The sequence below is a fragment of the Eptatretus burgeri genome, chromosome 10 (genome assembly GCF_056783735.1).
Source record: "Eptatretus burgeri isolate ZD-2024b chromosome 10, Ebu_testis_v1, whole genome shotgun sequence".
In the NCBI taxonomy this organism is placed as follows: domain Eukaryota; kingdom Metazoa; phylum Chordata; class Myxini; order Myxiniformes; family Myxinidae; genus Eptatretus; species Eptatretus burgeri.
The window spans coordinates 72,170,949-72,196,894 of record NC_140970.1 but is presented as its reverse complement, the minus strand read 5'-3'; the positions used below and the strand labels follow the sequence as shown (position 1 = coordinate 72,196,894).

At 40.7% G+C, this 25,946-nt stretch overlaps 1 protein-coding gene across 12 annotated transcripts in view; it reads right to left on the bottom strand.

The window, feature by feature from the left end:
- The window catches only part of LOC147018853 (CCR4-NOT transcription complex subunit 6-like), a 134,214-nt gene that overhangs the window by 99,784 nt on the left and 8,484 nt on the right, over positions 1–25,946 (bottom strand). For 6 of the 12 annotated variants that reach the window (XM_085898941.1, XM_085898940.1, XM_085898936.1 and 3 more), the window contains 2 exons: positions 14,475–14,522; positions 255–441 (listed from right to left, as the gene is read on the bottom strand). In XM_085898941.1, the coding sequence (XP_085755067.1) occupies positions 255–441; positions 14,475–14,522 (235 nt within the window). Of the gene's footprint in view, positions 1–254; positions 442–11,657; positions 11,872–14,474; positions 14,523–25,946 lie in introns of all 12 variants that reach the window. The other 6 variants (XM_085898943.1, XM_085898938.1, XM_085898937.1 and 3 more) reach the window with 2 other exon arrangements.

Genomic DNA, 25,946 nt, shown 5'->3' with positions numbered 1-25,946 from the left:
GTTCTTTGATTCTCCAAAACATCACCCTGAAGGTACTGAACATAAATATCAGTGAGTCAGTAAAAGTCAGTGAGTGGTTTGAATGAGATTTTATATACATGTATATGTATATGTGCGCACGCACGCATGCACACACGCAGACACATAACAAGCTAAGCAAAGGTATGAGTTCAATTTAAAAAAAAACAATGCCACAGGCAACTTCGACAGCAGAGGCATAAAAACGAGAAAGAAAAGACGGGAAAGTAACTTACCTGAGAGCGACCATGGTGCCGATCTCCGCGGGTAAACTGCGCAATTTGTTTGACGAGAGGTCAAGGAAAGAGAGGTTTTGTAGCCGTGAAATGTCTGGTGGAATACGTGACAGGTTGTTGTCGTTAAGGTGAAGAGTGGTCAGGTGGGTTAGGCTCCACAGGGACATACTCAAACTCTTTACACGACCTGCATTTGATGGGATTGGGAGTAGGGGTGGAACGGAGGGAGAGTACATAAAGGCAGTTATGATTTGGAAAACGTTAATTTTTACTCAGAACGTTAGATAATTACTAAGGAACAACAGTAAAGAAAAACTTTTTTCTTATACAAATACAAACACAAACATTCTTCATTCATGGAAGTGGCCACACATGAGATCATCTAAATTGTTAGTACTGTATTTTATACATTCAAAAAATGGCACAGATCGACAACTCATGTCAAAGCCATCGAATGAAAACTTGAAACGTTGTTCAAAAAAACAAAAAAAAAAATCAAGATGGAAGTTTTCTTTTTAAAAAAAATATTTAAACCAGATTTGAAAGACCATTTCCAAATTTTGAAAACAAAGGGAAAGTAATCAAATAGAATCAATGCATCAATGAGGCCAATTTGTTTGAAAAAGTTATTTAACCTATTTGGAGCAATTTCATGATGCAGTGGACCTGACTTGCCCATCAGTGTATTCTACAATGTGTGTGTGTGACTCTCCAACTACTTTCTGATCTACTTATCTGACACAGTATCATCTCTATGGCTCTGCCTTTCTCCACGACACCTGCATATCTGCTTGGAATGAATCTTGTCTGCATTTTAGGGCATGGCCCTCGAGTACAGGGACAGCAATGATAAAGCAAAACCTTCATCGCATTTCATTACATCTGTCCCACTGGCATCCATGTCAGTTCCTCCTTTGGTAGCACTTCAATCTCAGAATTTTGTCCTCACAAATTTATTTATTTTCAACAAGAGAAACTAGAAACACCAGTAAGCAAGGAGGATTGTGAGGGGGGAGGTATTCATTGAAGAAGTTGGAATATTGAAAAAAAAAAAGAAAGAAAAGGACAACAAATAATTTATTATAAAATCGTTCAATTGCCATTTCATACGAAACCATGAGTTTGATGAAACCATCAGCAAGGAAATAAATGAAACAACGGTTTTTCAAACATTCGCTCAAGTTGATATTGACCACTTTCAAGGCAAAGAGAACAGGACAACCATCTCAGGAATCTATAAGCTCACATTTGTAAGGCCAGCACTTAAGGATTATGTCTTGGAAAAAAAAACCCCTGCTAAAATACATCTAAAACACTGCCATAACATGTGGAAAACATGATGACATGGCAAAAGTCATCACTTCAGCACATCACTGTGAGAACAGGAATTTCGATCCTCCATTCCACATATTGCTGGAGAATTTAAATGAGTTTACTGGGCTCGACTACCAGCTGGATCTTCACAGCAGTTCTGTCCAGCTCTTTTGAAGTAGCTTCCCTCATGAAGAGAATTATGGCAATAAACTAGAATTGCATAAACTATGCATAAAACATGAAATAAACAAGAAAGTATAGTGAACGCGAATGAATCGAAGGATATGCTTCTGCCCATGTTAAATCTCAATTAAAGGTCAAATGAAAAATGAAAGGTCCCTTGAAAGAGGGGGAGAGAGAGAGAGAGAGAGAGAGAGAGAGAGAGAGAGAGAGAGAGAGAGAGAGAGAGAGAGAGAGAGAGAGAGAGAGAGAGAGAGAGGGAGAGAGAGAGAGAGAGAGAGAGAGAGAGAGAGAGAGAGAGAGAGAGAGAGAGAGAGAAACGAGAGAGAGAGAGAGAGAGAGGAACGAGAGAGGAACGAGAGAGAGAGAGAGAGAGAGAGGAACGAGAGAGAGAGAGAGAGAGAGAGAGAGAGAGAGAGAGAGAGAGAGAGAGAGAGAGAGAGAGAGAGAGAGAGAGAGAGAGAGAGAGAGAGAGAGAGAGAGAGAGAGAGAGAGAGAGAGAGAGAGAGAGAGAGAGAGAGAGAGAGAGAGAGAGAGAGAGAGAGAGAGAGAGAGAGAGAGAGAGAGAGAGAGAGAGAGAGAGAGAGAGAGAGAGAGAGAGAGAGAGAGAGAGAGAGAGAGAGAGAGAGAGAGAGAGAGAGAGAGAGAGAGAGAGAGAGAGAGAGAGAGAGAGAGAGAGAGAGAGAGAGAGAGAGAGAGAGAGAGAGAGAGAGAGAGAGAGAGAGAGAGAGAGAGAGAGAGAGAGAGAGAGAGAGAGAGAGAGAGAGAGAGAGAGAGAGAGAGAGAGAGAGAGAGAGAGAGAGAGAGAGAGAGAGAGAGAGAGAGAGAGAGAGAGAGAGAGAGAGAGAGAGAGAGAGAGAGAGAGAGAGAGAGAGAGAGAGAGAGAGAGGAACGAGAGAGAGAGAGAGAGAGAGAGAGAGAGAGAGAGAGAGAGAGAGAGAGAGAGAGAGAGAGAGAGAGAGAGAGAGAGAGAGAGAGAGAGAGAGAGAGAGAGAGAGAAACGAGAGAGGAACGAGAGAGGAACGAGAGAGGAACGAGAGAGGAACGAGAGAGAGAGAGAGAGAGAGAAAGAAACGAGAGAGGGGGGAAAGAGAGAGAGGGGGAAACGAGAGAGAGGAGGGAACGAGAGAGAGAGAGAGAGAGAGAGAGAGAGAGAGAGAGAGAGAGAGAGAACGAGAGAACGAGAGAACGAGAGAACGAGAGAACGAGAGAACGAGAGAACGAGAGAACGAGAGAACGAGAGAACGAGAGAACGAGAGAACGAGAGAACGAGAGAACGAGAGAACGAGAGAACGAGAGAACGAGAGAACGAGAGAACGAGAGAACGAGAGAACGAGAGAACGAGAGAACGAGAGAACGAGAGAACGAGAGAACGAGAGAACGAGAGAACGAGAGAACGAGAGAACGAGAGAACGAGAGAACGAGAGAACGAGAGAACGAGAGAGAGAGAGAGAGAGAGAGAGAGAGAGAGAGAGAGAGAGAGAGAGAGAGAGAGAGAACAACAGATGCTTCTAACTCAAGTTATGGTCTGCAAAAGTGGACAACTTTCAATCGAAAGTTGAATCAGTTTGTCATTGCATTTCAATCAATAATTATGTCAAGGTTGGTGAAAATCCCTTCAGAGGTTCGCAAGCTATCACGATAACTATAATCTGCTAATTTCAGCCAAAGGTCACATGACTTTGACCCTTTGACCCTATAATCGAATCAGTTCATCTTTGCATCATAATATACCTTTGCACCAAGTTTGTTAAAAAAAAAAACCCTTCAGTGGTTCACAAGTTATTGCGGTTACAAAAAGTGACCTCGGGCGGACGGATGAAGACACAGACGGACGGCTGGACGGACAACCCAAAAACATAATGCCTTCGGCACCTTTGGTGACAGAGGCGTAATAAAAACTTGAAGGGCACCTTGACACAATTTGGGGCACGGCCCTTGAGTACTGGGATAACAATGATAAAGCAAAAACCATCACCACATTTCATTACATCTGTCTGACTGGCATCCACGTCAGTTCCTCCTTTGGTAGCACTTCAATCTCAGAATTTTGTCCTCACAAAATTTATTTAATTTTAACAAGAGAAACTAGAAACAATTATTATGCAATTATGATGTCATAACGAAGCCACCTATAACATCAGCATCATCATCAAAAACAACCAAAAACACTTATTTCCCATGGGGAGTCAATCGGATAAGCAGTGGCAGAAAAAACAGAGAAAACAAGTGGTGCCAGGCACAACAAATCCCGCCCATTAAAGGCATAAATTTATTTTGGGGATCAAATTAAAATTTGATACATCCTTAACCCCGATCTTCACAAATATGCATTTTTCACTCTGGGATTGTTAGGATTTAAAGTCACAAATAGAATAAGGTTCACTATAAGCTTAGTTCGAAGTAAATCGGATCATTTTTGACGAAGTTATGAGCGAAAAACGATTTTGACCTTTTCGTGACCTGACCTTGACCTTTGACCTAATTGGACCCAAAAGTTAATGGGGTCGTCCGAGGTTCATTACCCACCTGTGGATACAATTTGACAGTGTTTGAGCCAGCCGTTTTCCTGTAAAGTTGTATTTTCGTAACCATGTTTTAGTTTTAATGGAAAATTTGTAATTTTGACTGATGGCCATGACCTCCAAAACTTCGGACCCAACCGATCTTCACAAATATGAATTTTTCACTACAAGAATGGGTAGGATTATAAGTGACAAATAGAATAAGGTTCACTATAAGCTTAGTTTGAAGTAAATCAGATCATTTTTGACGAAGTTATGAGCGAAAAACGATTTTGATCTTTTCATGACCTTGACCTTGACCTTTGATCCAATTGGACCAAAAAGTTAATGGGGTCGTCCAAGGTTCATTGCCCACCTGTGGATTAAATTTGATCGTGTTTGCTAAAGCAGTTTTGCCGTAAAGTTGCTCACAGACAGACAGACAAACAAACAGACAAACAAACAGACAAACAAACCGGACGATTACAACATGTCCCACCGTTTGTCCGTCAAAAAATGTACTCTCCAGAAATGCATATTGCAGAAGAATTTTTATATATAAATAAAGGGTCTTTTTAAAAGTTTATTGTGTGTTTTACCAAGTATGTATATACCTGCACTGATATGCTGCAAAGTTTGAGTGTAACCAATAACCTTATATTTGCATGGCCTGCACTGATTGCCTTGCACGTGTCTGTCAAAAATGTGTCCTCTCCTCCTCCGGGAGGGAGCGGGATAATTAACATCGACGGACTACGAACGTATGGACAACCCAAAAACATAATGCCTCCGGCGACTTCGTCAGTGGAGGCATAAAATATGAATGCTTACAATTTAAAAGCGACGTTGATTTTTTTTTTTTTTATAAACTTCGTGGTACGGGACGATAGTAGAGTTTTTCATTGTGCATGCCAGCATTCACTTTTTAAAGATAAAATAAAAAGATTTTTAAAAACTCTTCCGAACATCAATTTTAATCAGCACAGAACTCGGTCTTCCTCCCTCCTCGCTCACCATCCCTCTCTCCATACCCCCCTCCACCTTTAGTACTCCCATCAGCGAAGCGAGGGGTGGTATTTGCCAGTAGAAAATAAAGATTGGCACAATCAAGCAATGAAAACCTATACGTTTTGAAAAGCAATAAAACGAAACTTTAAAACACACCTTTTTCCCTCCACCACCAAAGGTGGACTGAGGTTGTTTTCACCTGTCTGTCTTTCATTTTATAGCTTTTGAAAACATATTATTTCATTGCTTGATTGTGCAAATCTATATTTTCTATGCCGATCAAGATTGGTGTCCGTCTGTCTGTGAGCAGGAGATCTCAAAAAGGTATTCGGGCGAATTCAGGCGAAATTTTGTGGACAGGTTCAGTGTGACAGACAAATTGATTAGATTTTGGTGAAGATCTGAATAAGATAATTTTTTATGCGATTTTTCACCATAGAGATACGTGGCCATAAACAATATGGGCTGTTTCACAGTTATGGTCATTTCTGGTATTTTGTACCCTTGCATGCTAAATAGCTAAATGAGAGGCTGTAGTATCTCTGTCATTATGGCCAGTAGTTGGTACTAGTGATGGCACAACTTGGACCACTTTTTATTTGACAAAAAAATGTCAATTTTTGGCAGAATGGCATAAAAATTGCCATTTTTTTGACAAATAGCTGTCTCATTTTCTCCAGGTACACTGCATTCACAGTGTATAAACTAGAGAGGAGCACTCGGTAGAGTGCAAAACCTCCGCCGCCAATACTGCAAGGTCACTCAAGTGAACCTGATATCCTATTCATTCAATTTGACGTCAACAGTGCTCACAGAGTTATAGTTTGCAACTTTCCCTTTTAACTTTTACATACTCAATTCATTCGTCATAACTAGATTCCTTGAGACAGAAATTGATTTTACGTGGGTATATCCAACTGAAGTTCCAAAATCAGCCGCAATTATAATTTTGGCATGTTTTTTGTTGGAAATCACTTATAACATGTGGAAATGGAAAAAAAAAAATCGAAATTTTGTTGAAAAAAAAGGTTGCACAAATTTTTTTTTGGGGGGGGGGGTTGGAAATCGCTTAAAACATGTAGAAATGCAAAAAAAAAATTCAAATATTTTTTCAAAATGGCCACCATAGTGGCCATATTGGATTTTGGACCAAGTCCAAAATCTAATGGCATGATCCTTGGACCATACCTAATCCCCCCACCAAGTTTCGTTGAAATCCATCAAGGAGTTTTTCCGTAATACTGTTCACGAACAAACAAACAAACAAGCAGTCATAGACTGGTACTTACGAAATCGTCAACTTGACCTCTGACCTTGTCTAATAAAAGCTGTCTCGAGAGAAGGTAGCGAAGCAAACCAGAAGTTTCTATGATGATTCTGTACCAACCATCAAAAATCGAATGTTTTGGATGTTTGACCTCACTGTGACCTTGACCTTTGACCAATTTTGACCAAAATCTAATCAGCGCTAGCCATCACCCTCCTGAATCACGCGGTGTAATTTGACATTGGTAGCTTCTTCCGTTCTCGAGTTATCATTTTTTGGATGTTTGACCTCACTGTCACCTTGACCTTTGACCGATTTTGACCAAAATCTAATCAGCACTAGCCATCTCCCTCCTGAATCACGTGGTGTAATTTGACATTGGTAGCTTCTTCCGTTTTCGAGTTATCGTGCCTACAAACATACAAACAAACAAACAAACAAATGGAAGTCATCAATATACTTACGAAATCTTTAGATTTCGTAAGTAACAAACAGAAAGGGGTGAAAACAGTAACCTCCGATCTTCGATGGCGGAGGTTAACAAATACAAGCAGAAATTGGGACTTTTATTTGTTGTTGCATCAATTTAATACCTCTTCTGTACTTTGTCCACAACATATTATTCATTTCAGACTATGAATATTTATTTCACCCTCAATAAATATGTCCCACCGTTCGTCCGTCAAAAAATGTACTCTCCAGAAATGCATATTGCAGAAGACTTTTTATATATAAATAAAGGGTATTTTTTAAAGTTTATTGTGCGTTTTACCAAGTATGTATATACCTGCACTGATATTATGCTACAAAGTTTGAGTGTAGCCAATAACCTTCTATTTGCATGGCCTGCACTGATTGCCTTACACGTGTCTGTCAAAAATGTGTCCTCTCCGGAAACACCTAAACTGCCACGAGTTATAAGGAAACTACTTGCTGGCTATAAATTTTGATGTTTTCTAAGGTTGACATGGTCATGAATATCCACCATAAGTAAAAGGTATTTACATTTATGTCATTTATCTTGTTACAACACTGATTGAATGTCCATGTCAAAAATGTCCTCTCCGGAAAGTTATTCAATGGCATTCAACAGGAAATTAATCACATGAAATGACATTGAATTTTGTACAAATATACTTCATTTGTATACTGAATCATAATTCCAGTAATGGAATAATACTTGTGGAACATATGGAAACCACTGAAGTTTGATAGTGTTGTTATTTTGTGGTTATAGTTGAATTGTATTAATGACTTTTAGTTTAAAAAATACTCTCCTAACATCCTTTGGGTATTATTTTAATAAGAAATATTCATTCAGATGCTCCAAAAATTTGGATTCAAGTGTTGTAATTAACAATGTTGGATTTGGAGAAATAAAAATATATAAAAATATTGAGTTTGAATTTTTAGTGGTTGCAAGACAAACTTGGTACCCTCATATCATGGTGAAACAGCCCATATCTCAAAAAGTTATGGACGGGTTATGACAAAACATGGTGGACGAGTTGGGTATGTAACAAGAACAAGCCGGTTGGATTTTGGTTCAAGCCCAGATCCAGCGGATCAGTGGGATACAAACAGTAAACTGTTCAGTCTGACAGAGGTATTCGCTCCACCGAGTGCTGTTCTCAGTCATAATGGTTTAATAAATACATACAGAAACAAAAACCAAACAAGAATAAAATCAAAATATATTTTCAAATTAAAAGTACACATTGAAAACATATTTGGGAGTAAACAATGAACGTGTATGCAATATGCATTGTGCACATTAATAAAATCTATAAAATAAACAAAACAATACAAGTATTACTGTATGAAAATTGCATGGCGATACCTTACAGGGTTACATGTATGAGAAGAGACACTTAGTTTGAATGAAAATCAAAATAGCCACCACAGAACGAATACAGAAATGCCACCTATCTATAAAAGGACACTTTCTCAGTTTCCCTGTAGTGGTCATTCAATAAAGGTTTGACTGCACTGGAAGCAAGCTCATGCCTTTTGCAGCAGTGCCTCCCTCCCCTGGTGGTGTTTATGTAAAATTAAGAACGATTTTTGGTCGGTCTACCTTGGTGGAGCGAGGCATCATATACTTCGAGGTCACCTGTCGATCAATAACCTACATGTCTGTCCCGTAAGCAGATGTGTAAAGCAACCCCCCCCCCCCACCAAGTTATTTTTGATAACAACTCCCTCTTCCCCCTCCCTACACCAAAGTCACACCTCCCCATCCACCCCTAATGAACTGTTTGAGTCCAGGTTTCCCAGTATGGAGCACTAATATGCAGGACTAGTTTCTCGGCGTTTGGGGAATTAGACGGTATGAGACCACCCTGCTTGCAGGAAGACAAGGAAGGTGTGTTTGAGAGCAAGAGGCAAAATATGACAATGAAACAAGACAAGACCAGAGTCGAGAGGGGATCAGGAAACATGATGAACACAATGGGATGCACCCATCAGAGACCCTCTTGGATAAGCCTGCAGGTGTGGACAACATGGGAAAAAAATCACACACACACACACACACACACACACACACACACACACACACACACACACACACACACACACACACACACACACACACACACACACACACACAATTATAAATGTCCAAGACCAAGGACACTACACAAATGACTTTAACAAAAAAAAAAAAATGCTGGGACTCAACCAATCTGACAAGTTTAACTTTTACAAGGTAGAAACAAAGCATGAGCCACCTCCTATTAGGATGTAAAAAAACCTCATGTCAGAACAGCTCAACACACAAAGGCACAACAAGGGATGTCGAGTAATCTATTGGCACATCTGCAGAAGTTTCAATATCCCAGTTCCACAAAACTCATGGAAACTAAAAGCAATCACTGAAAACAAGGACATAATGTTCACATACGGCCTGATGATCCCATCCAGTGCAAACATGGAAAACAAAACACTTCGACCAGACATAGTACTCAGATACAAAAAGGAAAACAAGGCATTGTTAATTGAGGTTTCAGTACCCAGCAATTTTGATCCAAATAACACAGAAACAAAGAAAATGGCCAAATATCAGGACCTCAAAAATGAAGTGAAAAGATCCTGGAAGCTGAAGAGCGCTAAAATTGTACCATCTATATATTAATACTGAAGGACCGATTTTGTGCTCCTCCTAGCGGTCGCGTCACGTTTTTCTCGGTACTGTGACCTGAACTGAAAGAAACTTCGTACCTGTAAGAGTGCATCGCACATAGTGGCAATAGTCAACTTTCAACTCTGAAGCAGAATAAACACTTTTCGTTTTACATGGCGACGTGTGACGTCACTGCTGAGAGGTGTCAGGACATCATGACATCATCGGTCATTCGCTGACGTCATTACGTCTGTCGTCGACAGACAGTTACCGCTGAGAGGTGTAATTCCACTCCTCGAAAATAGCGTCTGCAATGTAAAACCCTCTTCTGCACATGCTGACTACCTCAGAATGTGAATTTGACACAAAAATGTAACAAGAAACATTGTATCTTCTATATATTAATACTGAAGGACCAATTTTGTGCTCCTCCTAGCGGTCGCGTCACGTTTTTCTCAGTACTGTGACCTGGACTGAAAGAAACTTCGTACCTGTAAGAGTGCATCGCACATAGTGGCAATAGTCAACTTTCAACTCTGAAGCAGAATAAACACTTTTCGTTGAGACGGGGGTGAGGAGTGAAGAGGCGGGGGCGGGGGATGAAGAGACGAGGGCAGGGAGTGAAGAGGAGGGGGGGCAAGGTAAGCAAATTTTTGGGCGGGGGTAAGCAAATTGAAAGCGGGAGACAGGGGGAAATGGGGCGGGGGATGAGTGGGCGGGGCTGGGGTGAATTAGGCAGAGATGAGTGTGAGGGGGGGGACAGGGGGGCGGGGTCCCGGGGGATCAAGAGACGGGGGCGGGGATTGAAGAGGCGGGGCGGGGCCAGCGTAATTAAATTTTTGGGCGGGGGTAAGCAAATTGAAGGCGGGGGTGGGAGGCGGGGGCAAGCACGCCCTGTCCAGTCCATGTCCCTCGAGTATGGGTGAGCTGGTTAGGGTGGTTGAATGATTGGAATCCGTCTGTGACGGGGTTTCGGCTAGTTGATTATTGTAGCAACAGGAATGACAAAGAAGAACCTCACAAAGATCCTACAAACAATCCCTGGGAACATTACCACGAACAAACTACACTTTCAGGCTGTGCAGGGGGTCAGTGACAATCCTGGAAAGAGCCCTCTGAACAAAACTCTGAGAGCAACACAGTTTCACAAGTTAGGCCATGAATGACAATCTTTCACCGAAACGAAGGTGGACACTTCTAGTCCTGGGAGGGCTCTGTTCCACCTTCTGAAACCAGAATTATGGAGATAACGACACACACACACACACACACACACACACACACACACACACACACACACACACACACACACACACACACACACACACACACACACACACACACACACACACACACACACACACACACACACCTTTGTTCATGACCTACAAACCCAAATCGAACCAAGTGGAATCTTGGAAACCAACCAATCTTGCTGCACTACCTGAGGGCCATAGTCGGACCAAAATTCATTACTGAAGTTGTTTATTTGTTAAAATAAAATATTGCTGAAGCTGAGAGGAGCTAAAAATGGCACACCTTGATATGAACCAAGATTAGGATCTGAGCTGAGCCACCATGTTTCCTAAAGGATATATAATCACACACCCTATTGACAACCCAACAGCCCAATACTTTTGATGGTAATTTTTTTTTTTTTGTTAGTTACATGTACAATGGACCAAGAGTCAGTTACACATTCATCCTGCAGGTGTGTACCATTTTCTAATGGCCATGGTTGTGCCACTGGTGCAGTGCCTCTTGCAGGTTAGGGCAGGAAGTTTCAACTGTGCAAGGGTGCCAGCAATACATCAAAGTGGGATCTTTAAGGTACACCAACTAATGCTGGAACACAGGTCCCCCCTGAGCTTAACATCCATCCGAGAATTGGTACACTCAATCATCCAACGCCCTGCTTGTGAACTACCAAGAGTTTAGAGTGGGCCACTCGAGGATCTAGGTGAAACTAGACAACTCAAAAGTAAATATTCTACATCTACACCAACCTCTCAGACTGTTTAGTTGTGGTGATGGAAGTTCCAAAACTTTTTGCAGGTCATTAGGTCACAGTGGTGATGTTTCTATGGGCAAACAGACCCAGAGGTGCCCAACTCCTCTCTCTCTCTGGGTCAGATTTCTGAGCAACCATGGAAATGGAGACCACACCAGCCAGGGCCATGCAACAAAGTTTTTCCCTCTCCACCACCAATCCGCTCTATACTGTGGGTAATAAAGTGTAAACAGGTCCATATCGTCGGCCATGCACTGAGGTGATTCACCGATGTAATCTCAGGTGATTATATTATAATGATTATTTGAGCAATGAACACTTTTCAGGTTCAACATACAATGGTGAGAATCCCAAGTGTTTTCAAAACAACATTATTTCTTGCTTTTTACATTCTGGTGCTTAAAATCAAAAATAAAACACAAGTAATTAGCCCGTCCACCCACGCAGCAGGAGACGAGGTTTTGCAATCGCTTCTGAACGTATGTGTTTGTTTGTCTGTATCTGACTGTATGTCTGTCTGTCTATCTATCTGTATCTTGGACACAGCTTTTATCGAACCATATGAGCTTTTGTCATCAAATTTTCAACAAACCTTTATTATGAGAATATGGAGAAAACCAATTTTAATAATTGGGTCAAAAAAGTCAAAGCGTCTCAGCCCTAAGGTCAAGGAACGGAAAGGTACACACTCAGGAACGGAAAGGGATAACTTGGACATAATCCACATTCAACATCAACTTGTGTTTAAATTATATGTGTAAATAATACGGACAAACGAGACAGCTTTATCTAGCTGTGTCTAAGGCGTTATATTAAAGTTGATCAGAGTACAGACACAAACTAGAAGGGCACTCGGTAGCACGCATCCCTCGGCCCCATAATGCCTGATCCATGAGAACATATCGCGCCAAATATATTTTTGAGATATCATGCCATATATCTTTTTTGAGCCCGATCTCTCAATGGTGAAGAATCACTTAAAAAAATTATAGTAGTCGGATCTGGATTCGGATCTTCACCAAAATTGCATGTGTGTCGTGGTAACACACCCAACATGTCCACCAAGTTTCGTCTGAATCCGTCCACAACTTTTTGATATATCGTGTAATTTATTGGTTTCGCCAAATCTCTTAATGGTGAAGAATCACTGAAATTTTTTTTATCAGATCCGGATCTTCACCAAAATTGAAGTAATTCTTCATTGTCACACACCCAACATGTCCACCAAGCTTCATCCAAATCCGTCCACAACTTTTTGAGATATTGTGCAATATAGGGTGCCCCAAAAAATATACAACTTTTAAAATGCTTCGTTTGATCCTAAAAAAGCAGTAATTTTGTCACTAATGCTTCAGCTCTTGTTGCAGAGACCCTGAAGTTTATTTTGATACCAAGCAAGCGCCAGAAAAATGCCAAGACTGACCATACAACAATGGACGAAAATTGTTGAACTTTGGCACCAGACAAAAAGTGTCATACAGGTGCAACGTCTTTACTCGAGACATTTCGGTATCCACTTGCACCATGCACAAAACTTTCGGACAATAAAGTGCACCATCGCAAAGTTTACCAATGTAGGAACCATCTGTGACCTTCACAAGGGTCACAGTGGTTGGAAGAGGACAGGTAGTAGTGAAGAAAATGTGGAAATGGTGAGACAGGCGGTCGTTCAGAGTCCAAAAAAATCGATTCGACGACTTTCTGCCGAGACAAACATACATAAGAGCACCGTTCAGAGGATCCTTCACCAAGACATTCATGCCTTTCCATACAAAATTCAAACGGAAACGGTGCTTACTGATCAACAGAAATGCAAACGACTAGACTTTGCAAATTGGTTCTCAGGAAAGTTGGAGGAAGATGCAGACTTCCTCAAAAAACTTCACATGACGGACGAATGCCATGCTCACTTGTCCGGTGAGGTAAACAAGCAAAACTTTCGGTACTGGAGAACTAAAAATCCTGGTAATGCATCAACTGAACTGATGCCCCGATCTGTTCTCAAAGTCACCATGTGGGTGGCGGTTGGTTGGTATGGGATAATTGGTCCATACTTCTTTGAAGATGACCAGGGACGCACTTGCACGGTAAACCAGAGGAACTATTGCGAAATGATTCAGAAATTCTATCTGCCCGAGCTACGTACTCAGGCCCGTAGGAGAAACAACCTGATCCAGATGAGAACCCAGTGGTTCCAGCAGGACGTGCCACTGCCCCATACAGCCAGAGAAACAAGGCGTTTTCTCAACCAACATTTTGAGGGCCACTTTATCTCCCTCTATGAAGACATTGTGTGGCCACCGTATTCCCCTGACCTTACTCCTCCAGACTTCTTGTGGGGGCATCTCAAGGACAGGATCTATGGAAACCCTAGGCCTCAGACTCTTGATCAGCTGAAGGAAAACATCCACCGAGAAATCCAGAACATTCCTCAGGAAACGTTTCCCAAAGTGATGGAGAACATGACCGTGTTTGCAGACAGTGATCGGACAACGTGGCGCCTTCGTCGAACATGTGGTCTAAAAAAAACGACGATTCTATACCAAAATTTAAATTTTGGTGGCAATTTTGTCATTGGTACAATAAACGTCAACCTTTCAGCTTTCTATCCAGCCATATATCTTTTAAAAAAAAATATGTTATGACCATCCTCTTTGCAGATGAAAAGTTGTATATTTTTTGGGACACCCTGTATATCGTTTTTGGCCCCATCTCTCAATGGTGAAGAATCACTTTAAAAAGATTCTAGTAGTCGGATCCAGATCCAGATATTCACCAAAATCTAATCAGTTTGTCATTGTCACACACCAACCTGTCCACAGAATTTCATCCGGATCCGTCCGCAACTTTTGGAGATATCCTGTACACACACAAACAAACAAACAGAGAGGGCTGAAAACATAACCACTTTCACCTTCGGTGGCAGAAGAAACAAACATGCATACCCAAGAATAGCCTCCCCATTCAGGCAAGGCCAATGAAAAGTTGATCAAAGAGGAGCAAAAACGAATACAGTAGGAACATCAAGTGATACAACTGAAGACCGCACTGCTACTTCTTTAACGGCCCCAATAATTCCAACCTTCTTGTGGGGTCAGTTGAAGAATTTTTGGCTCAAATATTTAAAAGAACTGGCTGACTGGGCCCAGCCCTTGACTGTAGGTGGAAGACATTAGAAATTTGTTAAGGGTGCTGGCAACAACAAACCCACTCTTTGCAAAAGACACTGTGGGATCCTTAACAACCACAAATGAATGCGAGCAAACAAGACACCTGGTTTAACAGACATCCAAGGAAGGGTGCACCTTGTGATGCAATGCCTTGCATACAAAGCACCAATCCAACAGTTTGTAGTCGGGTTGGGAATCAAACCCAGACTTGACAGCTCAAAGGTATAAATATCCATTCCAACCATAAAACCTCAGCAGGTGGTTAATCACAAAGCAAGGAGCAATGTTATTCACAAAGCAAAAGAACAATAAAGCAAGAGGACATACGAGTGTGGAACAGCTTGTAAAATCTGCCGACAGGGGTGGTGCATGAACTTTGGTTTGCATAATGTGATGGATGGAAGGAAAAAAAGGAAGCACTCATGATTCCACTGTTGGCAAAAGGTCATGAGATGGTTACTCTTAATAATGCCATTTTTTTATAATAAGGAAAAGGAGAGGACTGAAAACACCTTTTGGGATTGGGGAAAAAAAAAAATTAAAAATGGAAATCAAAATGCTGCATGTTGCAAGAAATCAAAATGCTGAAGCAGAAGTTGCAAAAAATAAAACATTTTTAGTGGACACCATACACACAAGGCTAGATGTCAGTACTTGTGATAAACGTGTTCAAATAATATTCTTCTCTCCTTTGAGGTGGTAAAATAACCTGATCATGACCAAAATGAGTGGAACAAACATGAATTTGCAGAAAAGTGTTTACAATTGATCATATAAATATCTCCAAACTCCATTGATGAAAACAAAGCCCCACCACTTCAAATATCAATCACAATGCCAGAAGAGGTGTGAAGAGGAATATGTTTAATGCTTCCTCATCAAAAAAAGGAATAAATACACTCTTGCCCTACCTGTATTATGAAAAGTACAGGGATAGTAATGACATAAGCAGAGGTATTAATTTCTAAACATTATCAGATTTTCAAATGCGTGTGGATAAGATACCTTTGACAACAAACAGAACTCAGACCCTGTCCCTTGCAGCTTTGCCCAAGAGTTGCTCGATATCAGGAATAATATTCAACGACTTGACATTCTAAAATTATTCAAGCTTGATCTATCAATAATTTTAGTCTGTCTGTCTTTATAACATTGGCATGAACTTGTGTTCCATTTACCTACAGTTGACTCGAGTAGGCCGAATGTTGTACAACTAGAAAGATATTGAGAAACTATAGGTTCACAAAAAAAAAACCGATCAAAGTCAATGCTGCATTTTTGTTGCAAAAGATCAAAGGATAGCTGGGTACATCCATTGCAAGATAGGTAACAATTCTACACATTGAACGCTGCATAACATGACAACATTAGAAGAAGGTCACTATAGGAAAACAAACTACAGTGGAATCATATCTTGGAGGGCTATATATAGTACAATTTTTTTATTAAATATTTCAGTGCTCTCCATTTGCTCAGATGCTGAAGATGAGAAAGTGCAGAAACCGATTTAACAATCAATTCATTACCTTTCTCTTTACAAGTTTGTTCATTCCTTTGTTTTCTTTGTCCAACTATCAAAGTTCTGTTTCAAAAAAAATTCTGCTTCGTGTTCTCAATGGAAAAAGGAGCATTTATTTGTGCACTTGCATTGTATTTTTTTTTTACAATTTTCCTCAAGTCTCCGCATCTAAAATCCTCCAAGACGTCCTCGGGGGTGTATTTTGCCATTCGGGTGACAAACGTGGGGTTAGAACAGGAGTTGGAGCAGGAATTTGGAATAAAATGAAAATAAAATTATAAACAGCAGGTGGGAAAATATGTGGGAACCGGATCCATGGAAACCGGATCCATGGAATGTGGCATGAAAATAAATTAATCTTGATTACGATGTCCACATATGCTTACCAACCAAGGAGATACATAGATGTAGCAAGCAGTACGTAAATCAACAAAATCACACCAGGTTTTTTGTTTCGTATACAGTGCTTTCAGAAAGTATTCACACTTCTTGACTTTTGTCACATTCTGTTGTTGCAGCCTGAATTTAAAATGGATTAAATTGAGATTTTTTGTCACTGATCAACACAAAATATCCCACAATGACAAAGTGAAAAAATGTTTTTAGAATTTTTTTTTACAAATCAATTGCAAATGAAAAGCTGAAATGTCTTGCGTCAATAAATATTCAACCTCCTGAGTCAATAGTTTGTAGAAGTGCCTTTGGCAGTGATTACAGCTTAGAGTCTTCTTGGTTATGTCTGCATCAGCTTTGCACATCTGGATTTAGGGATTTTCTCCCATTCTTCCTTGCAGATTTACTCAAGCTCTGTCAAATTGGATGGGCAGCATCGGTGAACAGCAATCTTCAAGTTTCTCCACAGATTCTCAATGGGATTCAAGTCTGGGCTTTGGCTGGGCCACTCAAGGATTTTCATGTTCTTGTTCTGAAACAATTCAAGCGTTGCTTTGGCTGTATGCTTGTGGTCATTGTCTTGTTGGAACATAAATATTCGCCGCAGTCGAAGGTCTTTTGCACTCTGAAGCAGGTTCTCCTCAAGGATTTGCCTGGATTTGTCTCCATTCATTGTTCCCTCTATCCTTAAAAGTATCCCAGTCCATGCCGCTGAAAAGCATCCCCATAGCATGATGCTGCCACCACCATGCTTCACGGTTGGGATGATGTTAGATGAATGATGAGCTGTGGTCGTTTTCCGCCAGAGGTAGCGATTTGCATTGAGGCCAAAGAGTTCAATTTTCATTTTATCAGACCATAGAAGCCTTTCCCTCATGCTCTCAGAATCTTTCACGTGCCTTTTTGCAAACTCCAGGCGTGCTGTCATGTGCCTTTTTCTCAGGAGTAGAATCCGTCTGGCCACTCTCCCATAAAGCCTAGACTTGTGAAGTGCTGCAGAGACTGTTGTCCTTCCGGCAGGTTCTTCCATCTCAGCCAAGGGACGCTGTAGTTCTGTCAGAGTGGTCATTGGGTTATTGGTCACCTCCTTGACCAAGGTCCTTCTTGTCCAGTTGCCCAGTTTGGTCGGACAGCCAGCTCTCGGAAGAGTCTGGGTAGTTCTATATTCTTTCCATTTCCTAACGATGGAGCTCATTGTGCTCAGGGGGATTTTCAACTCTTTATAAATTGTTTTATACCCTTCCCCAGATCTATACCTCCTCACAATTCTATCTCGGAGTTCTACAGACAGTTCCTTGGACTACAAGGCAGAGTTTCTGCTCTGACATGTACTGTCAACTGTGGTACCTTATATAGAAAGGTATGTTTCTTTCCAAGTCATGTCCAATCAATTGAATTGGCCACAGGTGGACTCCAATCAAGTTGGAGAGACATCTCAAGGATGATCAAAGGAAATTGGATGCACCTGAGCTCAATTTGGAGTGTCATTGAAAAAAGGTTGAATACTTATTGACACAAAGCATTTCAGCTTTTCATTTTTAATTGTTATGAAAATTTTTAGACATGTTTTCACTGTCATTATGAAGTGTTTCAGATAGATTGGTGACAATTTTTATTTTATTTAATCCATTTAAAATTCAGGCTACAACAACAAAATGTGACAAAAGTCAAGGGGTGGGAATAATTTCTTAAGGCACTTTACATATAAATACTTTTGGGAATCTTATCTGTATTTCAACAAGTTTTCACAGTTTATAAAAAAAAGTTTCCCAAAAATTGCACACATGGGCACATGCGAGACTTTAAAAAAAAAAAAAAATTATTTTAACCGCCGATCATATTTTCATGGAAATTTTTCAACAAAGCGGAGCAACTTTCAAATGTAATTTCACTTTAACTGGGCTCTCCAGAGATTTCGAGATAGAATTTCATTCTGTATTTTGTGCCAACCATCAAAATTGAGATTCACAGCGAAGCTCATCCGAAGCAGCTGAGATTGACACGAGTGGAGCATTGGCTGTGCTCGTGCTCAGTTTTGATGGTATCCCATGTGCATCAAATTACGGTGGGCTTTTATTTTTAAAATACTTTTTGTAATTACGCTGTGGAAACTAACTCTGTGGAGAATCACACACACACACACACACACACACACACACACACACACACACACACACACACACACACAATCAGACAACACGGTGAACTAGCAGGGACCAGTGGAAATTTCACGTAATGTAAAATGTGACTTCAAGTCCTCAACTCCTCACAAACCAAAACTCCTCAACCTCCACCTCACAACCCTTGACCCTCACAATCCCCCTCCCAACCCTAAGGCATCAATCCTCTCCTCACTCCATTCAAAACTCCACCCCAACCGTCACAGTCACCTGTCCAACTCACAATCCACGAGATGCAGAAAATATATGCAACCAAAAGGAGGTCATGGCCCGTCACGGTTGCCTGCGGAAAAGACATGCGACTCCCCCCCACCCCCGAGGTCAGATTCAGTTATCCATTTCAAGTCATCGATTCCATCTGTTTTCCGCGATCGTAGAAAATCACTACGCCAGTACCTTCCTTATAACCTTCCGTCACCTCACTCTTCTACGAGTCTCCATCTTGCATTAAAAAAACCCAAAAAAACAACTATTCTTCATCCACAAGTGGAAACGGTTGCACCATTCTGGAGCCTGTGAGACAAGCGGTACTTGTTCTTCAAGAAACACTTGGCAGAAATCATATTTTAAAATATATTTGTGAATAAAGACATCAAAAGGTGCAAGTTTAATACTCATTACTTACCGATTTAAAAGTCAGAAATTGCTGGGTGGTTTTAAACAAAATAAAAAGCTATGCTCCCATATTCTTCAACACATTGTTTACCTCCCTTTTTACCATGTTAAGTGCTACATAGGAACACAACAGAGTTTAGAAGATTTAAAAGCACAAAGATTCTAAAGCACAAAGAGGCTTTGAGAGTTGGTGGCAAGAAAGGATGGAGGTTATCTCATGTGTGCTGCCAAAATATGCAAGAAAATACAGTGGCACTCAGAATAAATTCAACTGGAAAGTAAAATGACACAAATGTGTCGATGGATATGCTTCCACCAGCGTGGGATGTGAATCCGCTTACATTTGATCTCAATTAAAGGTCACATGAAAGAGCGTGAGAGAGAAAAAGAGATAAGTAGAAGTGAGACATTGGATGCTTCTAAGTCCAGTTATGGTCTACATCAAGATTTTCAAGACACACATGACCTTTAACCTGTTGAACCCAAAACTGAATCAGTTCATCATCATATTGCAGCCCATACTTGTGCCAAGTTTGGTTTAACTCTCTTCAGTGGTTCAGATGTTATCATGGTAACAAAAAACAGGTGATGGACAGATGGATGGATGCACGGACACACAACCTGAAAACAATGCCTCGGGTCTACGGAGGCATATAAAAGAAGTGAACAGAAATAAAAAGAACTAGTCTCAGGGTGAAGCATAACTAGCACAAACTGTCTGCATTCCAAGCTGGCTTGGCTTGCAAGAAAGCACTCGTTAAGCCGTCATGCACAGCTGTTCGTATTTCTATAGTCGTCACTGCAGATAATGCTCCCACCTACATACCTGCCAACCGAATAATTCTTCCTAATTGTAGCTTAGCAAAGCTACATCAAGCTACACAAATAAACATCTCAAAAGCATTGATTTTCCAGTTTTCTTCCAAGTTGTCACATTGTGAATAAAAACTAATACACCTTTCACTATTGAGAAAAAGATGCCAGCAAGCCTGCATGCCTTTGGCTGAACCATGCTCACCAAATTTCTCAGACCAATCACCTAAAATTACTGAAAGACTTTGGAGGAGATGAGATAACATAATGAGCCTGACACAATAATGTACATGCACATTACAGTGATGTGCATCTTCATCTTCCATATCCATATCTTCTTCCATTATTTTCTGCAGCCAACCACATGGCTGTGGGTGGAATCATTTCCTGGGGGGGGAAGGGGGGGACGGCTGTGCCATTGATGCAGTGAACCCTCCCTGAAATTAGAGTAGGAATTTGGAATTTGTTCAGGATGTCATCGAAAACTTGCCGACTTCATCAAGGGTACCATGGGATCTTCAATGTCCACCAACTAATGCCAGCAGATGAGACGACCAGTTTAACGTACATTTAAGAATCGGCACACACATTGATGCCTTACCCTGCATGCAAAACACCAGGATGACAGTTTATACAGAGTGATTTTTTTTTATTTGAGAACCCTAAATAATTCCCATACACTAAAAACTATATCTGTTAGGAACCTAATATTTTGCGTAAATGTAGTCCAATGTTACAAAAAGATGTGCCATGATCCTGAGAGTTATCACGTATCAAGTGATTTATCACGTGACCAGCAGTGATGTTTAAGGGTTTTCACTCAGTCACGCCGTGGCGCTCACTGTGAAAGAACGAGCGTTTAAGACTGCATCCTTCAGGGAATGCCAGATTGCATTTAGAAGTTGCTTTGGTGGTCGGACGAAACCTTCAAAATCAGTGAAATGGAAAGTGATGAAGCAGTTCAGAGAAACAGGCTGTGGACAGTTAAAAAGCACATGCGCCAGCCAAGTGTTGTTACACCAGAGAAAGTGGATGAAGTGTGGGAAAGAATGGAAGCAAGTCTGAATAAATCTCTGAGATGTTTAGCACAACAAGCTCACTGTTCAAATTCCAGTGCAAGGAAGGCGGTCAAGACACTCAAACTTTATCCCTACAAAAGTCGTACAGTGCATCAGTTACTGGAGCCAGATAAAGAGGAACGTGCAGCCGACCGAGTGGCTCCAGAGGATGGTAAGAGAACAAGACAATGTTTTGTATGTTGTGTGTTTTTTACAGACGAAGTATGGTTTCATCTTTCTGGGCATATACATTCACAAAACACTTGTTTATGGCTAAGTGATCAACATTATGCAATGCATGAAAAGGCATTGCATTCCACGAAAATTGGTGTTTGCTGTGTTGCAAGTCGGCAAAGAATTATCGGCCCAATTTTCTTCTCAGAAACAGTAAACTCAGAACGTTACATCAACATAATCCACGAGTTTCTTCGGCATCTTACAGAAAACGAAATAAACCAAGGATGTTTCAGCAAGATGGTGCCACGAGTCACACTTCGAGATACAGCATGAACGAACTTAGGCTTCTCTTTAGTGACTGTGTAGTACAAGTCATTATGGCCACCTCAATTCTCAGATCTTACATCGCCAGATTTCTTTTTGTGGGGATATTTGAAGGATATAGTGGACGCTGCAAATCCACACACTCTTGGTGAAATAAAAGCAATAATCAGTGACACAATCAGCAACATTCCCCAAGAAATACTACACTCTGTGTTGGAAAGCATGCTACGAATAATGAATTTGTGCCTGCAATATGGTGGTGGACACTTTCAGCACTTCATTTCAGGTAATTAATTGTGTGGATCATGGCATGTCTTTCTGTAACACTAGGCTATATTTATGCAAAATATTAGGTTCCTAACTGATAAAGCTTTTAGGTGTATGGGAATTATTTAGGGTTCTCAAATAAAATAAAATAAATTAAAAATAGATATATAAATGATAATAAATTAAAACAAATAAATAAATAAATATATTTTTAACCACCCTGTAGTTGGAGCGAGATTTTAACGGAGGCTACATAGCACAGAGATCTGTGTGGGTACCTCTTGGCTATCCTGCTAGCCCCTAAGTGATGTGCAGCTTGGCTACACAATACACATGCTGACACTCCCTTAGGGTTAATACACCTTGGCCTATATACAATTCCATGCCAATTTATACACACCTTAACTATTATTCTTTGCTTCTCCCTTCTCTGGAACCACCTTCCAAAAGCTGTATTCTGCCTCATTCTTCCTTCCAGGACTTCAATAAAAGTAGTGCACTGCCATATCTGGGCAGCCTCAATTCTGTCCCATGATCCTTATTACTCACCCCATTAACCTTTCCGAGTTCAACCATCTTACTTACTAGCTTCAGCGTTTCCTCCACTCCTCACTCTCCACTTTTCATGTTAATTCATATCATTCCCTTGATGTTTATGCCAGCCAGTTCTACCTTGGTCTTCCATGAGCCACACTCCTGGATACAAAAATGTCCCTCCGTTGTGTCCCTCGACCATACTGTTGGTGTTACCCCCCTTTCTACTGTTCTTCTTCTGTTATGTATTCTAGCTCCAACACAGACTTGACTTTGGATACAGTACAATAATTTTTTACCAACAAAATACTGAAAAATTTAAATGTTCATCACCAAGTGATATTTCAGTCTCTGTGCTTTGACAAGTAGTTTATGCTTTTACATAGTAGTATTGCTCAAGCAAAAGTTTTATTACCTGATGGCTCACTTTGCTCTGAACAGGTGATGAAAGTAGCTGTTATAGGATGCCACAGAACTCATTTTCTGCAAGTTTTTGATATGTTTTGCTCTGAACATGCGACTCACTTACAGCCACTTCACCCATGTTTCACACACACACACACACACACACACACACACACACACACACACACACACACACACACACACACACACACACACACACACGATCGAAAGTCTACAACCCCTTTCAAAATTTTCACCTTTTGTTGCCTTATAGCCGAGAATTAATTTGCATTAAATCACTTTTTCAACCTTTATTTACATATCGTAACCATATCCCTGTGTCGTAAGAGGCGACCAGGGTTGCGTCAGGAAGGGCATCCGGCGTAAAATCTGTGCCAAATCATTATGCGGATCATGATGGATGATCCGCTGTGGCGACCCCTAATGGGAGCAGCCGAAAGAAGAAGAAGAAGAATTTACATATCGTAACCGACAACTTCCAAGTGAAAAACAAATTCTACAAATTTCAGAAAATTAATTAAAAATACAAAACTAGAATATCTTGGTTGGATAAGTGTCCACTCCCCTTATAACAGCAATTGTAAATTAGCTCAGGTGTATCCAATCACATTCAAAATCACACACAAAGTTAATTGGCCTCCACCTGTGTTAAATTGCAGTGATTCTGATTATTTCAGAATAAAATCAGTTGTTCCTGTAGATTTCCTCTGCTGGGTAGTGCATTTCACACCAAAGACTGAACCATGTGCACCAATGAGCTTTCAAAAGACCTCTGGAATAAAGTTGTGGAAAGCACAGATCAGGGGATGGATATAAAAAACATTTCAAAGGTCTTGAATACCCCCTGGACCACAGTCAAGACAATCATTAAGAAATGGAAGGCAGATGGTACCACCAAGACCCTGCCTAGATCAGGCTGTCCCTCCAAACTTTATGACCATGCAAGGAGACCGATTCAAGATGTGAACAAGAGGCCAATGGCAACTTTGAAAGAGCTACATGCCTTTATGGCAAAGACTGGTCACTGTGTGCATGTGACAACAATATCCCAAGTGCTCCACAAGTCTGGCCTGCACAGTAGGGTGGAAAGAAGGAAGCCATAACTCAAGAAAAACAACAACAACAAAAAAAAATCACCTTGAGTCCTGTTTGAGGTTTGCAAAAAACCACCCTGGAGATTCTGAAGCCATGTAGCAAAAAGTTGTGAGATCTGATGAAACCAAGATGGAACTTTTTGACCTAAATGCAAATGTGACGTTTGGCACAATCCCACACAGCACATCAACCAAAAAATACCATCCCTACTGTGAAGTATGGTGGTGGCAGCATCATGTTATGGAGATGTTTCTCCTCAGCAGGGACTAGGGCACTTGTTCGGATCGAAGGGAAAAAATATGGAGCAAAATACAGAAAAATCCGAGAGGAAAACCCTCTGCAAGAAAGCTGGGACGGAAGTTCACTTTTCAGCATGACAACGACCAGAAACACACAGTGAAAGCTACTCTGGAGTGGCTAAGTAACAAAAAGATAAATTTCCTTGAGTGGCCAGGTCAGAGCCTCGACCTAAATGCAATGGAAAATCTGTGGCATTACTTGAAGATTGCTGTCCATCAATGCTCTCCATGCAACTTGACTGAGCTTGAACAGTTTTGTGGGGAAGAATGCGCAAATGTTGCCCAATAAAGGTGTGTAAAGTAGGTGGAGACCTTTCCCAACAGACTCAGCTGTAAATGCTGCAAACCCAGTGTTCATGAGGGCAAGACACAAACTCAAAGCAGCATGTAGGTCACGATTACGCAACAATCTCCAAGCTAAATTTTATTAATAACATTTCGTAAACCTCAAATATTATTTCGTAGTTGTAATTTAAATTAAATTATTTAAGAATTGCCAACAGCTTACTTTATTAACCTCCGCCATCGAAGATCAGAGGTTACTGTTTTCACCCATTTCTGTTTGTTTGTTTGTTTGTTATCTTGCCAAAACGAAGTTTTTCCAAGATATGTTTGTCAGCTTGTATGTTTTTTTTTTGTTTGTTTTTTGTTTGTTTGGCTGTAATCACGTATATAAAAAAACTCTGCAGAGCACAGTTATCATTGGAAATTTTTGTAACTTCGCATATCAGAGGCCTATAGAGGTCCCTTTCAGCGCATAAAATTTTGAAGGTCAAAGTCAAAGGTCAAGATCACTTTGTCGCAAATCAGGGGAGTCGACGAAACCCTTATTTTTTTGAGTAATTTTGATCGGATCGTCTTCAAACTTCATGGAAATATAGTTCATGGTCTGGCGCTCAGTTGATTATTTTTTGGTGGCGATTGGCCTTGACCTTCATGGTTAGCGCCTGAGGTCAAACATATTTGACCCCAAGGTCAAATTTTCAAGTTTTAGGAACCATATTGTGTAGTACCTCAAATTGAACACCTCGATGAGTGCTTTTTAGATATGTCAAGCTTGAGACATTATGACGTCATTTGGTGACGTTATGAGGCAATAGCATATTTTTCATGGTTACTCTGTAGAACGATTCTCATCGGAATCTCTCGTAGGCAGATATTCCTCAAGGAGTAGCTCCTGGTGGATAGCAGCTCTGTTCACCTCAGTGTGACCTTAAAGAAGTCACACGTGGTCACCTTTTGGCAAGGTTTATTTGTTTGTTTGTTTGTTTGTGAACAGTATTATGGAAAAACTCCTCGACGGATTTCAACGAAACTTGGTGGGGGGTTAGGTATGGTCCAAGGATCATGCCATTAGATTTTGGACTTGGTCCCACCCCCCAAAAAAAAACTGTTAGAGAATTTTTTTTTTTTT